Here is a 15,142-nt window from a genome sequence, read left to right on the forward strand (position 1 = left end):
TGGATGAAAACTGTAAGGATTCCATTCAAAAGCACATCTTCCATCCTCTGACCATTTCTTCTGTCACCAAAAAAAAGAAATAAATGGATGTGACAAGGAGTCTGACTGTAAAACCCTCATACCATGGATAATCCGACGAATAATAGTATGACCAAGATTTTTAAAAATCAATATAATTCTTTATTCAGTATCATCAAGAATATGTGAATGAGCATATAAGCACATGAGGACATTGTTTACAGGTATTAATAGCTTTCTTGTGTGATATGCTGCGCATACTTCTAAAAATTTGTCCACCATATTGGATTGGATACAGCCACTGGTTGCTAGTTTCCTAACTAGTTGACAGTGGCTCTTGGAGGTTGCTGGTACTTACTAGCAGTTCCGCAGTTGCCTTCAGTTTTGCCTGCAGGCAAATGGTCCACATTTACTTTTTATGTTGCACTTTTCACTAACCCTGATACAGCTCGGAGACCAACTGGCCGGTGGTTTTTAAATGGTCCATGGTCCAATGAATAAAAATGCAACCACAGCAATATACTAGCAACCAAAGCAATCACAAGGAGGCTTTTGCCAGCTGTTTGGGAAATACACATTTTTTTCGTAGTGACAAGTGTATTACATTGACTGATATGTCAATGTAATACAAGTTTGTGGGGCAAAAAAAATAAATAATTGAACAGCATGACTTTGTTTCGTGTTTTAAACTCCATTGTTGATCCTCATACGTCCACTTGCCTCACACCTTCTATCACCCTTTGCAATGACTTTTATGTTTCTTTGTTAATAAGATTTCCCTTCTGCAGTCTGTCATTCCACCTCCACCTTTAAATCCCTGTGTTTCTCTCCCATGCCAATCTGCCTTTAATCAGTTTGAGCTAATTTCTCTTTCTCAGCTGCATGAAACAGTCTGTAAGGTCAAGTCCACCAACTGTTCCACTGACGCTATTCCCTCTCGTCTTCTGAAACAGGTCCTGGACTCAGTTGGACCTTTCCTTCTGGTCCTGATCAATGCCTGTCTCAGCTCTGGTTGTTTCCCAACACTTTTTAAGCATGCTGTTGTTCAACCTCTCCTCAAAAAGCCTAATCTGGATCCATCTATACTCTCTAATTATAGGCCCATCTCCAATCTGCCCTTTCTGTCCAAAGTATTGGAACGAGTTGTCTTCAGGCAGCTCCAGTCATTTTTAGACAACAACAGTCTCTATGAGAAGTTTCAGTCTGGTTTTAGAGCTCGTCATAGCACTGAAACCGCCTTACTGAGAGTTTTTAATGATTTGCTTTTAACTGTAGACTCTGGTCGTGCTGCTGTCCTAGTAACCTTAGACCTGACAGCAGCCTTCGACGCTGTCGATCACAACATACTGTTATCCCGCCTAGAACACTGTGTCGGTCTGAAAGGTACTGTTTTAAAGTTTTTCCAGTCCTACCTGGATAACAGGAGTTTCTCTGTTCACCTCGGTGAACTGTCATCTCCCAGAGCTCCTTTAACTTGTGGTGTACCTCAGGGGTCCATTCTAGGTCCCCTGCTGTTTATTTTGTATTTGCTCCCTCTGGGCGATGTGCTGCGCAAACATAATGTGTCCTTTCACTTTTTTGCTGATGACATTCAGATCTACCTCCCACTGAGGTTAGACTGTAAGGACTCTTTGCAGCCGTTATTCTCCTGTCTGTTGGACGTTAAGACTTGGATGGCTCTTAACTTTCTACATCTAAATGAAAGTAAAACTGAAGTCATTGTGTTTGGGCTTCCTAAAGACCCTAACTCTTCTTTTGATTTTATGGGACCCCTAACTTCTGAATGTACTTCCTCTATTAAGAGCCTCGGTGTTACTTTTGACAGTGCTTTTAAATTTGATAAACAAATCAGCTCCGTAGTCAAGGGATCTTTTTATCACCTACGGATTTTAGCTAAAGTCAAGTCCTATCTGTGCAGGAACGATCTAGAAAGGGTGGTCCATGCTTTTATCACTTCACGGCTGGACTACTGTAACTCCCTTTATGCTGGTTTAGATCGTTCCTGTTTGCATCGCCTCCAACTGGTGCAGAACGCTGCTGCTCGCATGCTGACCGGTTCCAAAAAGAGAGTCCACATCACTCCGGTCCTCTGCTCTCTCCACTGGCTCCCAGTTGCTTTTAGGATTGATTTTAAAATTTTACTGCTGGTTTAAGGTTCTTAACGGCACTGCACCTCCTTACCTGGCAGAGCTTCTTAGCATTTACTGCCCCAGGAGATCTTTGAGGTCAGCAGACTTGATGCTTTTAGATGTTCCCAGGTACAGATTAAAGACTAGGGGAGAGAGGGCTTTTGCTGTGGCTGCACCCAGACTGTGGAACAGTCTACCCCCTCATATCAGATTCTCCACAAGCCTAGGAACTTTTAAAACTGCTCTTAAAACTCACCTATTTTCACTGGCTTTTAGCAAGGTTTAACCTATTGTTTTTAATTTACTGTTTTATTTGTGAGGCATTTTATGTACCTGTGTTTTATAGTATTTTATATTTGAATTTTATTGTACAGCACTTTGGTCAGCCTCGGTTGTTTTTAAATGTGCTTTATAAATAAACTTGACTTGACTTGACTTGACAAGTGAATCTTTAGCAATCATTTTTCTAGCAACTGCTGTCAACCTCCAGAAACCACGGTTGGGGAATACTTATTTTTTCCTGACGGCTGGTGATTGCTAGATGGTCTCAGACTGGTATCCAAGTCTGTGTGACTGGGCCCTTATGCACTTGATCCCACATTGTCGTTATGATTATCACACATCCCAAATTGCTGATAAGTTAATGTTCCGTAGGTAGCAATCATGTCTGCAAAACCAGAATAATACTGTCAGTCTTTTGTCATCTGATGACCTTGAGATTGAATGCCTACTTAAGGTATTTCTGCATTGGCTTCAACCCAAAACGCTAGGTCCATGTTTTATACTGGGTATTGCGCCACCGCGCTGATGAAATAAAGGCATAAAAATAAGTTAACAGCTAAGAGAACCTTAATATGCACGTGAGTCAAAGTCAGACACAAAAATGTGATTAAAAATTAGGAAATGAAATTACTAAACCACACAGCTGGTCTTAGAAAAGTCCTGTTAACAAATATTAAAATGCTTACAGGTCATTTTTCCATCAAGTAAATGTTGCAGCCTTTGCATGGCATAAGGTCAAAAAAAAAAAAATAGCAATCACTAGCTCCAGCAATTTTTGTTGGCTGACTGTTACTCTTGATCAGAGTGTTGGCATAGTAAGCAGAACTGAAACCTCAATTCAACAGTTGGTGCAGTTTCTAGTTGTGGAGACTTTCTTTTAATTGTAACACAAAGCGCCAAGTGACCAACTGTGACAGAGAGAATTGTTGGACTAGTATCAATAACGTGTGTGTGTGTGTGTGTGTGTGTGTGTGTGTGTGTGTCATTCCATTGTGACCCAGTTGATAACATAGTGAAGGGTAGGATGGGGGGTAGGTTGGTTGACTGGAAAGGACTGGAGGGTGTGTCTGTGTGTTGGAGTACGAGCAGCAGCAGCAGCAGCAGGGGGCTTGGAAGGGGTCACTGAGAGAGCTAATAGGGTGTGTGTGTGTGTGTGTGTGTGTGTGTGTGTGAGTGAGAGAGAGCGTGCGTGTGTGTGTGTGTGTGTGTGTGTGTGTGTGTGTGTGTGTGTGTGTAAGAGAGCGAAGAATGCGGAACCCCTGGCAGAGCAGTGGATGGCCATGTGTTCCTGAGCAGCCTGCCTGCCTGGAGCCCAAAAGCACATCCAGGCAGGAAATGAGCAGACTACACACACGCACACACACACGCGCGCGCGCACACACACTGACAAATAGAAACCTCACTGGAGCCAGCGGACAGACAGACAGAAGTGAACACAGAGAGAACACACTTCTCCTTCAGTTTAACTAAAAGCCTCTTCTGCTTTCTTTCTGCGGAAACTTCTCACTAGTTCACACTCTGGAGTACAAAACAAACACACTTGGATCTAATCCTGGATTATCTAAATAATGAACTTTTCTCCCCTCCTCATTGCGGATAATATGTTGGATAATATTTCACATACAAGGAATCCAAAGGAGTGGACCCCCTGTGTTCCTGATCCTGGTTAGTAGTGTTAAAGCTTTTCGTTACACACTTGCTAAAAGGCGACGGGGATTTCGGGGTAATTCTGGAGTTTTTTTTTTTTTTTCTTTTTCAAAACTCCCTCGCTATTTCTTTACGCATTCTTCAGCCCAGCACGCTTCATTTCCTGCCTGCCTGCCATAGTTTAACCAGCTGGACAACCAGGCTCTCCCTAGAGCACTGTGGCTTAGCACTGCTCTAAAAAACACGCTACTGAGTCCTGTGTGTTTTCATACATATTTACAATGGCTTTTTTAAAGACAGGCAGTCCTCTATTCTCACATTGCCAACACCTTTAAACAAGTATGTTGACTAAAATAGAATATGTAGTGCTTCTTTTTTAATACATTTGACCAACGCAAAGGAAAAAAGCAGAAAATTCAGTTTGTTACTAAACTCGTCATATATAAAACTAAAGATACGGAGGAAAGATTGTCCCCATTCAAAAGTGAAACATCCAAGTAAAATATTCAAAATTATTGGTGAGATTATTGCAAGATTTCCTATTTTTCTTGTACTTCTTCTCCTTGAGTTCAAACAAAACTGCTCACTTCCCTATGTTTTCTGGAACATTGCTGTCCTAGGAGGAAGTGAACGACAACGACATCACACGCAGCAGAGGAATGAATGAATGTTAGTTTTGTCATTCCCTAAGATGTGGAGGGAAAAAAGTCAATCACTGCATTGGAGTTGAGCAGTGGCTGTTAATGGTGCTTATTTAATTGTAATTTTTAAAATCTGATATGGATACATTTGAGGTCACCCTTTTAACTGATTGCTGATTTCCACATGAATGTGTTGTGATGTTTTTCTGAATGACCTACTGGATCATTACTTGGAGTACTTGGAGTCTGTCTGGCAGTCTTTTTGTGTGCTGGTGGTCTCGCTGCTGGTCAGCTCCTCAGTCTTCTTTGAATATGAGTCAGAGCTGTCAGTGTTGGCCAACCAAGCACTAAAAATGAGAAGACGAATGGTCAGGGAGACTGAGAAGTAGATTTCTAAGTATGGTAAACTGTGTCTTTACTGCTTGTCATTATTACCATGGAAGCTTGGGCGCCAAATGGCCATTGACCTCTGTTGGGGTTTAATTAATGCATTTCTTTCAGACTTTAGGTTGTCAGTTTGGAAGTTTGTGGAAACTTTTCTGGATTCATTTTCACATGTGGCAAAGTTGTATGTGAGACTGCAAATGTATGAATCAGTCGAACTGGATAATCAGCGGGCCTCTGCCAGCTATGGGTCTGTTTAATCTCAGAGCCCAATGACTGAATAGCACAGGTAGTTCACAGTGAGAGAATGTGCGTCATGTCCTGCCCTTCCTACCCTCCGTATATGCCGTACCCAGGCACCAACCTTCGTCTAAGCAAGAACATTTCCACTAGTGAGAATACACGTAACATGGAAAGACTTGTTGCTTTTTGTCCTGCACTCATTTTTTGAATACTTGCATACTTTGGAGGGAGCAGATCATTTTTGGCATTCTTCGGAGGCAATAACACCGCGTGGAAAAAAATGCAGCAGGTCAAGCCTGGCACATCCTACATTGTTATCAAACACAGATTTGAATCTTGTCGGAATTCTCTGCATTACACAACAACTTGAGCTTGATTTATCGTTCTGTGTTGAATCTTCTCAAAGCTTGTGATGTAGACTACGAGACTGGCCGACGCCGTCGCCAGCATGGAGAAAATGATGGTACACAACATGCCAATCAATCTTTGCAAACTGCGCAAGTGCATCATGTAGTTAATCGTCTCATCATCTCAAACCGCAACTTTAACGTAGGCTCAAAAGGTAGAGCGGATCGTTTACTAATCGGGAGGTCACTGGTTCAATCCTGTGCTCCTCGAGTCTGTGTGTCAAAGTGTCCTTTGACAAGATACTGAACCAACCTTCCCCTGATGCATCCATGAGCATGTGAGTGTGTGTGCATGGTAGGTTAGAGCACTGTAAATATACTTGAAGTGCTCAGTAAAACTAAAAGAGAGCTATTTGCTATTTAATTAATATTTTTTTCCACTATTGAGAATGTTGTCGGTTTTTCCACGCTTCAGACAATAGACACCTCAGGGTGTGTGTGTGTGTGTGTGTGTGTGTGGTCAGTTTCTATACCAGCTGTCATGGTTTATTGCCCAGGGCACTGCAGCTGTCACTGAACCGGCACTGAACCTGTTCTCAGCTCTGCCGACAACTTGTTTTTGCTGGAAAAGGACGGGAGAGAAATCATCACCTGCTGAAATCCAGCAAAGTTCGAAGGGACGAGATTTCCCTTCCTAAAAGATGAAAGAGATGATGGGGATTAAAGTTGATTTATTGTAGAAGCACTCCTCACTTACTAACGCGAGAGGAATTTATTGAAGCAAGTGCATCGCAGACATAATAAATTTCCAGCCTTTAAAATACCATACAGGTTGGTTATACTAATGGTGATTTCTTTAACAACGTGCATAAGCAGTTGGTGTCTGTGGACAAATGGATGAATGGATGGATGGAGCATTGAAGCCTGTCGTGATAAATTGAGGCAGATAAGGGTTTGTGCTGTGTGTAGTATTATCTTTAGAACAGCATACATCATACATTAATACAGCATACATTATTGATGCTTCTGCTCCGTAATTGCAGGAATGCATCTGAAAGGTAATTTCCTGTCATGACATCATCAGTCAATGTCAGTCTGATATATTTTATGGAGATCTGAATGAGATCCATCTGTTAACACCTCTAAAATCAATAGGCTACACCACAATTCTATTTTTGGTAATATAGAGATTATTATTGTTACAAGAAATTTACACTTAGCAGTTATGTCTGTAGTAACTATAACCAATACTGAGAAATCTGTTAGCTTGCTAGTATCTGCCTAGTTTGCCAATCATCTTGCACTTCCTCTACTTACTTGGACAGTGCTGTACACGTTTTCTTATAACCGCTGCATTACTTAAGCCAAAATAGCCAAGAAATTTTCACTTGTTAAAAACTAGTTCTAGGTGTTTAGTTTAGACCTCAGTCTAAATTTGCTTTGGTTGCTAGCAGGTTGCCGCGATCGCCCTTAGTTTGCCAACTTGTTTGCAAACACTCAACAACTGCTTGCTGAGGAGAACAATGAAAAGTGAGACTCAAAGCAGACTCGAACTGTTTGCTTTCAAAGTAAAAGTTGCGCCCTTAGAAATGTATTTGTTGCAGCGGTAAGACAGTTTTTATTTTGGAGGCGAATCTTCTCCATTTCTCCTTTACTTTGCACTTGTTTAGGTTTCACCACCGCTCAGCATCTTCAATGCAAACCATCAGCTTCTATTCATACAGACATAAGAGTAACTACCCAAGAATTAGAGTGCAGCTAGACCTAAACAGCCCCACGCACACTAGCATTGTATGGATAAATGTTCGGTGCAGCAGTGTTTGTCAGCATGTTTTTTGGATTTTAAGTTCATGAAACTTAAAATCCACTTTTACCTCGTAAGGCTGAAGGCTAATGTTTGGCCATAGTGTGGTTTTAGAAGGCTGTCTAATTTCCTCTGAGGCACAGATTCACACCAAATGACAACAGACTGTTATCACATTTCAGTTCAGTGAGGGCAGCAGCATCATTTGGTGGGTACAAATATGTGCGCCCACACATAACCTCGTAAACTCACTTACAGTTGACTCAAGTTTATTTGGCTCTTGTGCTCTTTGTGGAAATGCAGTAAGGTCAAAACAGAAGAAAAAATATTGAGCAAGCCAACACAAACACATAAAGCACATACAGTATAATGCTGTGGATGTGAAAGGCTGACATCTTTTCTCCTTTAGCATCAAACTGCATCTCTCCTGTATTTCTCAGGCACAACCTGTCTCTCTGCCCTGCGCGCACCCACCCACACACAGTGAGGAGACAGGCTTGGCAGGCTTTGTGTAGCGCTGACAGGGACCAGGCGTCTCGCCTCAGTGGAGTGTGGAGAGATCCTGTCAGAGTCAGACTGACCTCCAGGCTAAGGGCTCTGAACAAACTCCCTGCCCAGCTGACTGCATTCCTCATTGGGAACAATTGAGTTTATGCTCTGCCGGGAGCGACTGTATAGATAGTCTATGATTTTGATCATTTCTGTTTGTTTGCTTATTCCCTTGTGCGTGTCAGTTTTTGTTTTTATAAGAAAATCAGTTCAGAACATCTAAAGAAACAATACAGACTTGCAGATGTGAAAAAAAAGAACAGTCTGTGGTGTGAAACAATTTGGGGAATGTAAACTGGACCCAGTGGTCAGGCCCATGTGTTGCGTGGCATTGATGGACGAGGGCAAACACTCTGCAGCTGTAGAAATGCTTTCTGCAGCAGATTTGTGCCGCTTACCTGCAGGGATGCACGAAACGGCTCAAAATCACGAGAGATGAACAAGAAAGTTTTCTATTATTAATTGATCCAAATCCAGTAAACAAAGATGCAACGTGCACCTTTTCAAGGCATGCTTTGAACTTTAAAGCCCTTCTCCAACTGTCAGCGCTATATAAATGGTATTAAAATGAGAAAATCAATAGAACTGATAATGGGTTTTACTGTCCCCAGACTCACCTGAACAGAGCACTTTATGAAAACAAGAAGTGCCTCATATTTTCTAGGCTTAGTGAATAATTTAGTTTTCTATGGAAAACCTAATGTAATGCTTTTGTGCTTTAATTGTGCTACCAAAAGATAAAAGTGGCCTGAGTGTATGCGACAGGTACGTGCCAAATAAATTCACACACCACTATTTTGGCCTTTTTTAGCTGCTAAAAGAGAGGTTTCCATGGAAGTGACAGCTTCCTCCATCTTTTGTGGCTGTAGGTTTATTTCCTCTCTCAGTTTTAGGCACTAAAGTTTTGATTTCACATCCTCTTCACAATGGCTTCAGCTAATATATCCTGGAAAAATCTGTTTATTAGAAGAAAAGCATGATTAAAAAATGGAAGACTTTCATCATTGTTTCTATCATTAGAACGCATTACAAAGACAGACTTTTATGTGAGGCCTAAATTCAGAGTGTTGTTTGTGTCAGTAAGAAGCTGTTATTTAAGATGTGACTAGATGAAAGTTTTCTTTTTTTGTTTTGTTTTTTTGACCTAGAGGAAGCAAAGACCGGCAGTAAAAGGAGTGAAGGAAATGATGAAAGGGAATACAGAATGAGATGAGGAGAGAAGGGAGGAAAATGGCAAAAGCAAAAAAAATGATATAGAAAAGAGAGAGATGCTTTGAGATGGATTTGGCTTTGGAAAGGAAGCAAATGAATAAAAACAGGAAGAGAAACATGAAGTTAAAGGGAATTATTTACAAGTGGTATAATATGGATACAGGAAAAAAGAAAAAATGGAGTCATTGGAAGGGTGAAGATGATCAGAAGGGAAAGGGGGTGGAGGTGAAGCACAAAGAGAGACGTATTATGGAAACAAGAAGGATATGAGTGAGGAAAGCAAAAAGCTGCAAACCAGATGGGCGCCACCGTGTGACAGTGTGAGAATGAAATCGGAGAGGAGTGAAAGTTTGTTCTGTCCCAGCTCAGCACGCTTCCATGATTAAAACCAGCCTCTTCCCCCCTGGTCCTCAAACAATGCTGAGGCACCACTTTTAGCATGGAGACGTGTTCTCAGCGCAGCGTGTTCTCAGGATTAAGCTCACACACTGTTCACACACTTACAGAGCATATGTGCCAACAGGAAGCTTTCAACATCCATGTGATCATAATGATGAATTCATTTAATCATCAATTCAGTCTAGATGTCAGCATGAAGATGCATCAGCTGCACGTAGAATGTAAATGGCGGCTGACATGTTACAATGTTATAACATCAAAGTCAAGCAGAGTTTATTTGTAACAAAGGTTTCATTGTACCAAACATATCCTTAGTCATCTCCATGGAGAAGAAAAGGCCAAACTCACCCACGTGGTCTCGCCACAGCATCAGCTGCTCCACTCCTGCTTGTCAGTGGACAAAATGACCCAGCTGACTGCAGAGAGACTGTTTACTTGTAACGGTGTGGTTGGCCTGATCCAGATTGATCTTCTGCATTTAGCTCTTTTTTTTTTTCCTAATTGACAGAGAAGCACAAAAGTTCTGCGTCCATTATAAGAGATGTAAGCAGTCTGTATGCTTTTTCATTAACATACACTGTGTTTACACTTGTCCTGTGTGGTCACATCACTCAGTACAAGTGTAAACAACCACCAAGATCCGAAGTAATTTGATCTGTGTAACCACTCTGCAATGTGGCCTGGTACAAATTTGGCCAGATATAACAAAAAAAATACCATCAATGCAGGATGTCCTTGTACTTTTCTAAGAAGCGTAAACAGAGTCTTATTTATTTCTTTTTAGTCTCTCTGTACCTTTAAATGTATAACACAAATGCTTATTTAGCGACTTTCTCTTTTCTCTCAGCGGTTGAACTTTTGCCACAAACCACTGACACAACTGAACTGCTAAAACCCATCTCACAGAGTAGTGAGACTAGCTTTTACATTTTCCTTCTAACTGCAGTTGAAATACCTAGTAGCACTCCAGCTGTTACTTCCTGAAGTCAAAGATTTTGAGTATCTTGGGGTCTTATTAAAGAGTTGGGGGAGAACGGAGTAGGAGATTGACAGACAGACGGGTTGGTGCTGCATCTGTTGTGACGCCGAACATTTACTGGTCAATGCACGTTCCTGCGCTCACCTATAAACATGAGGTGTGGTTGTAAAAGCGGTGGATGTGATGTCCACCTGGGGAGAAACCTCAGGGCAGATACGGGACATGCTTGAGAGATTACGTCTCTCTGCTACACCCACAGACCAAACCCAGATAAAATGGATAAATCAAACTGGAAAGCTGTTTTTCAAAGCTTGCATTGCTGCTGACAAACACCCACTGGGGTAGAGCTTAATGTTTTCTATTATTATGCTGTCATTATAACTAATTTTAGCTCTTCTACCACACGCAGTGAAGTGAGATGCAAAAGAGTCTCACCAAAGGCGCCCTATCAGTGGGGTTGCCAGCTAGCGTCTACTGAGCAACTGTCATTACACATAAAATTACACAAAGCTGTGGCTGCCCTTGAAAACTGCATTGGAAGTTGTTTTTATTTAATGTCCGGAGCTGGTACTCACCGAGAAAAATGCTTCAAAATTATGTATAAAGAATATTCACACATGGAAGGGATTGATCAGATATCAATAAAAATGGTAAAATTATTATAATTTTTTAAAAATCATCCTTTGCAACAAAGAATTGTATTATTTGCTTTCTCTTTAAACATGTGAAAACAAACTGTAAAACCGGTCACTACCCTAAGCTATAATTTGACATTCGATCTCTCACACTATTTCCTTTTACATCTCGTGTTGTCCACAGCTATTTCTGGTACACTTGAGTTTATCTGGTTTGAAGTATGTGTGAGGTGCACACATTGTCACTGCACATTCTTCTGCCTACTTGTTTCTTTTATTTGTGTATAAAAGTTGTATTGGATTGATCTAAGGTCAGAGCAAAGCTTAACCATAAGCCGGGTCTTGTACAAAGTTGCTGTTGTAAATTCATCGGCCTGTATTCCTGGTACTGTCTGTGGTTGGGCAGACATGATCAACTGCATCTGTTTCTACTCTCACTTGTGATATTTGTGTCATCTCTGCAGTGTGTATATTTCTGTTTTAACACTCACTTTTTGTGTGTCGCTGCCCTTTCCCCACAGTTTTGGTAAGCAGCTGGGAGGTAGACGAGGCTGTGAATGCATCACTTTGGAGCCATCGGAAATGATCGTGGTGAGTAGAGACACAGTCTCTTGTTCTCCCTCTCTGTTTTAGACTCGGTCTGTCTTTTGTCCCTCTTCCAAGCCCTTTTATCCTCCCATGCACTCTCCCATCTCTGGGCTTTGATAATATTTCTATTTTTCTGTCTTTATTTGATGTCTGCAGTACCTTTCCCCCCCTCCATTGTCATTGTCCTGATCAACCTTTTCATCTTCTTTTTGCCCATTTCTGTTCTTCCTTCTCTGTTCTCTGCATTTTCTTATAGCATAAGCATTATCTACATCTTCAGTATTATAAAGGACCATATTTTTAATTGATATTACATCTAGAAGGTTATACACTCTCTGTTCAGACTCGTATTGGACAGCGCTTAACAGTGCAAATGGATAATGAGACTAAGCATCCTGCAGAAGCAACCCAAGAGATTCTCAAGGCAAAGAGATACTGAAGTATCCAAGGCAGTATTAAAAAGATTTCTTATATTTAAAACAATTTAAGTTTGTCCAGTTAATTTTGGTTTACCCAGCACTCCATTGCATGTTGTGCATCACCAGGATCCATGCTGTTTACTTCACCTGTCTGTGGTTTTAATTTAGTGTCTGACAATATCACAAAGACTTCATTCAGGTCAAGTTTGCCGTAACATTTAGTATATAAGAATGTTGTTTTTGTTTGCCTCCACAAGGTTGCAGTGCGTACAAATTTCTGTCCGCTTCCTACCTAATTGTTCTTCCTGCTGTCATTTTCCTCTTTTGCCTGAGCTTTGTCTGAGGGACTAGAAGGATACGATGGGATGAGAAAAGCTGCAAAGTTTTATACAAAAAGAGGACAGGTAACACCAGTTCCACTGATGCTATTGAACAGGAAATAAAGAAATAAACTAAATAAATTTAACCCCAGATAACCCACAGATATTTGGTTGTTTTGGTGCACAGTGTTCTGTAGCAGAGTTGGAACAGGTTGTCTCCAGGGTGTGATGGGTCTGCAGTCATGATACCTGTCTATTTCCTGATTTACAATTACTGAAAAGAGAGTAATTGGGCACTTATTTTTTTTTTTTTGCAGTCTTTCCATTTTAGTCTGTTCTTGTCCTTTTTGGTGTTTAATCCAAGCCTTACAGTGGTGGATGTGCAGAGAACACACTGGATTATTTCAGACTAGAAATCAGTTGATTTAAGTAAGTAGCAAATAATTATCAAGCCAATTAAGCTAATGCTAACACACAGTTATGCTTTGATTGTGTGTGGTGTTTCTAAAGAAAGAACATGTAAAAACTGGTGGATGTTGTATATTAAATAATGGTGCAAAACAAAGCTTTAGCCAGCCCCTAGTTCAGCTAACTAGCCCTTCAGCAACTACAATCGAGAAGTTTAAGTACCTGTTGTGTTTTGCAGAGATAAAGAACAGAACAATTGTGCAACAGTGACAAAGCAGCAACTGTGCCACTTTGGTTTTTTTCCCATAGTTGCCCTTCCTCGGCTTCACCCAGTGGCTCTCTTTATCTCCTCGGCTCTTTTAAGAGTGGTGGGAAGGGTATTATCATATGACAAAAAAAGCTTTCAGCACTCACATGTTCTTTGTGGCTTTTGGAAACCCTGCCCCAATAGTTTCAGGGACATCAGAACTTTCCTGGAAATGTTCTGCATTGAAAAAAGATTACAATAGTAAGGTGCTCTTTCAGCAAGACGCTTAATCTTGAACTACACCCATGGGCCCATTCAGAGGTGATTGCTACGGTAACAGAGAGCAGCGATACTGACAGTCTTCCAGGTATGATTGTGTGATAGTTTGTGAAGAGGAGCCTGTGAATTTAGTCCACTCATTTGCCCGGGGCACGAGAAATAAATTCAAATTCAATTTAATTGTGAAAAGAAGAGTTTGTGGCTGAGGGAATAAAATTGGTTTGAATTAAACTGGCCTTTGAATTAAATCACTGAATTAAACAGTTCACTGTGTGTGTGAAGAGAGGTGGGTGAGGGTTAGAAAGAGACCAAATGAACCAGCTTATCAGAACCTTAGAAAGGATACAAGTTTTCTTGCTTCTTTGTATATGACTGTTTTTAAGTTACAAACAGCACTGCCTTGGAAAAAAAAAAGCTATATAGACAAAAGAATCTGGCCTTACCTCTTAACCTTTGAATTTAGGTTTGTTTAGTCAAGCGCCTAGCCACGCAGTCTGCCTTTACAAACATTTGTGAATCAGTGAGCTCGCTGAATTCGAGCTTGGTGCTTTAATAGCATGCCAGATTCCTTCTCTCCTAGATATTCCATGATAAAGTGGAAGCTTTTAAGAACCACAGGAACTCAGCCGTGAAGTGTCAGACCACATGAAGTCACAGAGTGGGGTCATTTCACTTGATAACTGTAGAGTTCCAACCTTTCTCTGACTTTAACATCAGCACAAAAAACTGTGTGCTGTGAGCTTCGTGACATGGGTTTCCAAGGCTAAACAGCTACTATAGGTTTAATTTGTTGGCGGCCCAGTGCATTCATAGAAAGAACGTATGTCTGTATGCCAATTCAAAGAGAAATTTAAAAAAAAAAACAAGACCATTTTTACAGTGATTGACATATAATATATAGAAAGCATTGTTCAAAAGGACCTCAGTAAGTTAAAACTAAAAATTATTGAATAACCACTTTTTTGTATTGAAAATAACAAGAAATGCTAATCGAAACACACACTTTTATGCACACATGGGTAAATACACAAGTGGGCAGAAGGACTGCGGTCCAGTCACACTGCATTGCAGCCAATCAGCTAATTAGGACCATGGGAATAGTAGAGAGAATATAATCTGTAGCTTTCGTCATGACTCTGGTCACAGGATGACAGGGACTGACATTCAAAGACTGACAGGGTGGGGTTGTTTGTGTGTGTGTTTGTGTCTGGTTGGGGGGAATAGATGAAATTAAAAAGAAGCACGCAGCGGGAAAAAGAGAGTAAGGAATGAAAAAGTGGAGGGAAAAAAAAGCTGGTGATGCATGCTGCCAGGCAAATGATCAGATAGACGGAGTGGAATGTAAACCGGGAGATGAGTAGACATGAAGTTAGTCACACAGGCATATTAAAATGTTTAGAGGAAGCGGGAAACTTAATATAGAAGTGACTGTCGGTCAGAAACATAACTGGTGGTCATGGGACAGAATGGGTTATAATCAGTCGAGGAGACAGAGAGCCATGTGTATTACAGGCTCACAGGATGAATGTGAAAGTGTAACCTTCCCCTCCAGAATTTTTTGTGTATAACCTTCAGGCTGTCTGTCTCATGAGCCTCATTAAAATGAGGCGAG

The 15,142-nt window shown here is 40.9% G+C and overlaps 1 protein-coding gene across 2 annotated transcripts in view; it reads left to right on the forward strand.

Moving 5' to 3' along the window:
• The window catches only part of LOC112848052 (rap guanine nucleotide exchange factor 6), a 51,148-nt gene extending 38,810 nt beyond the window's left edge, over positions 1–12,338 (forward strand). The window contains exons 5-6 of one of the 2 annotated variants that reach the window (XM_025910950.1): positions 11,791–11,860; positions 12,201–12,338. In XM_025910950.1, the coding sequence (XP_025766735.1) occupies positions 11,791–11,860; positions 12,201–12,296 (166 nt within the window). In that variant the 3' untranslated portion in view covers positions 12,297–12,338. Of the gene's footprint in view, positions 1–7,935; positions 8,619–11,790; positions 11,861–12,200 lie in introns of those variants that run through there. The other variant, XM_025910949.1, reaches the window with a different exon arrangement.
• Positions 12,339–15,142: the final 2,804 nt, after the last annotated feature.

Source organism: Oreochromis niloticus, linkage group LG10 (genome assembly GCF_001858045.2).
Source record: "Oreochromis niloticus isolate F11D_XX linkage group LG10, O_niloticus_UMD_NMBU, whole genome shotgun sequence".
Lineage (NCBI taxonomy): Eukaryota > Metazoa > Chordata > Actinopteri > Cichliformes > Cichlidae > Oreochromis > Oreochromis niloticus.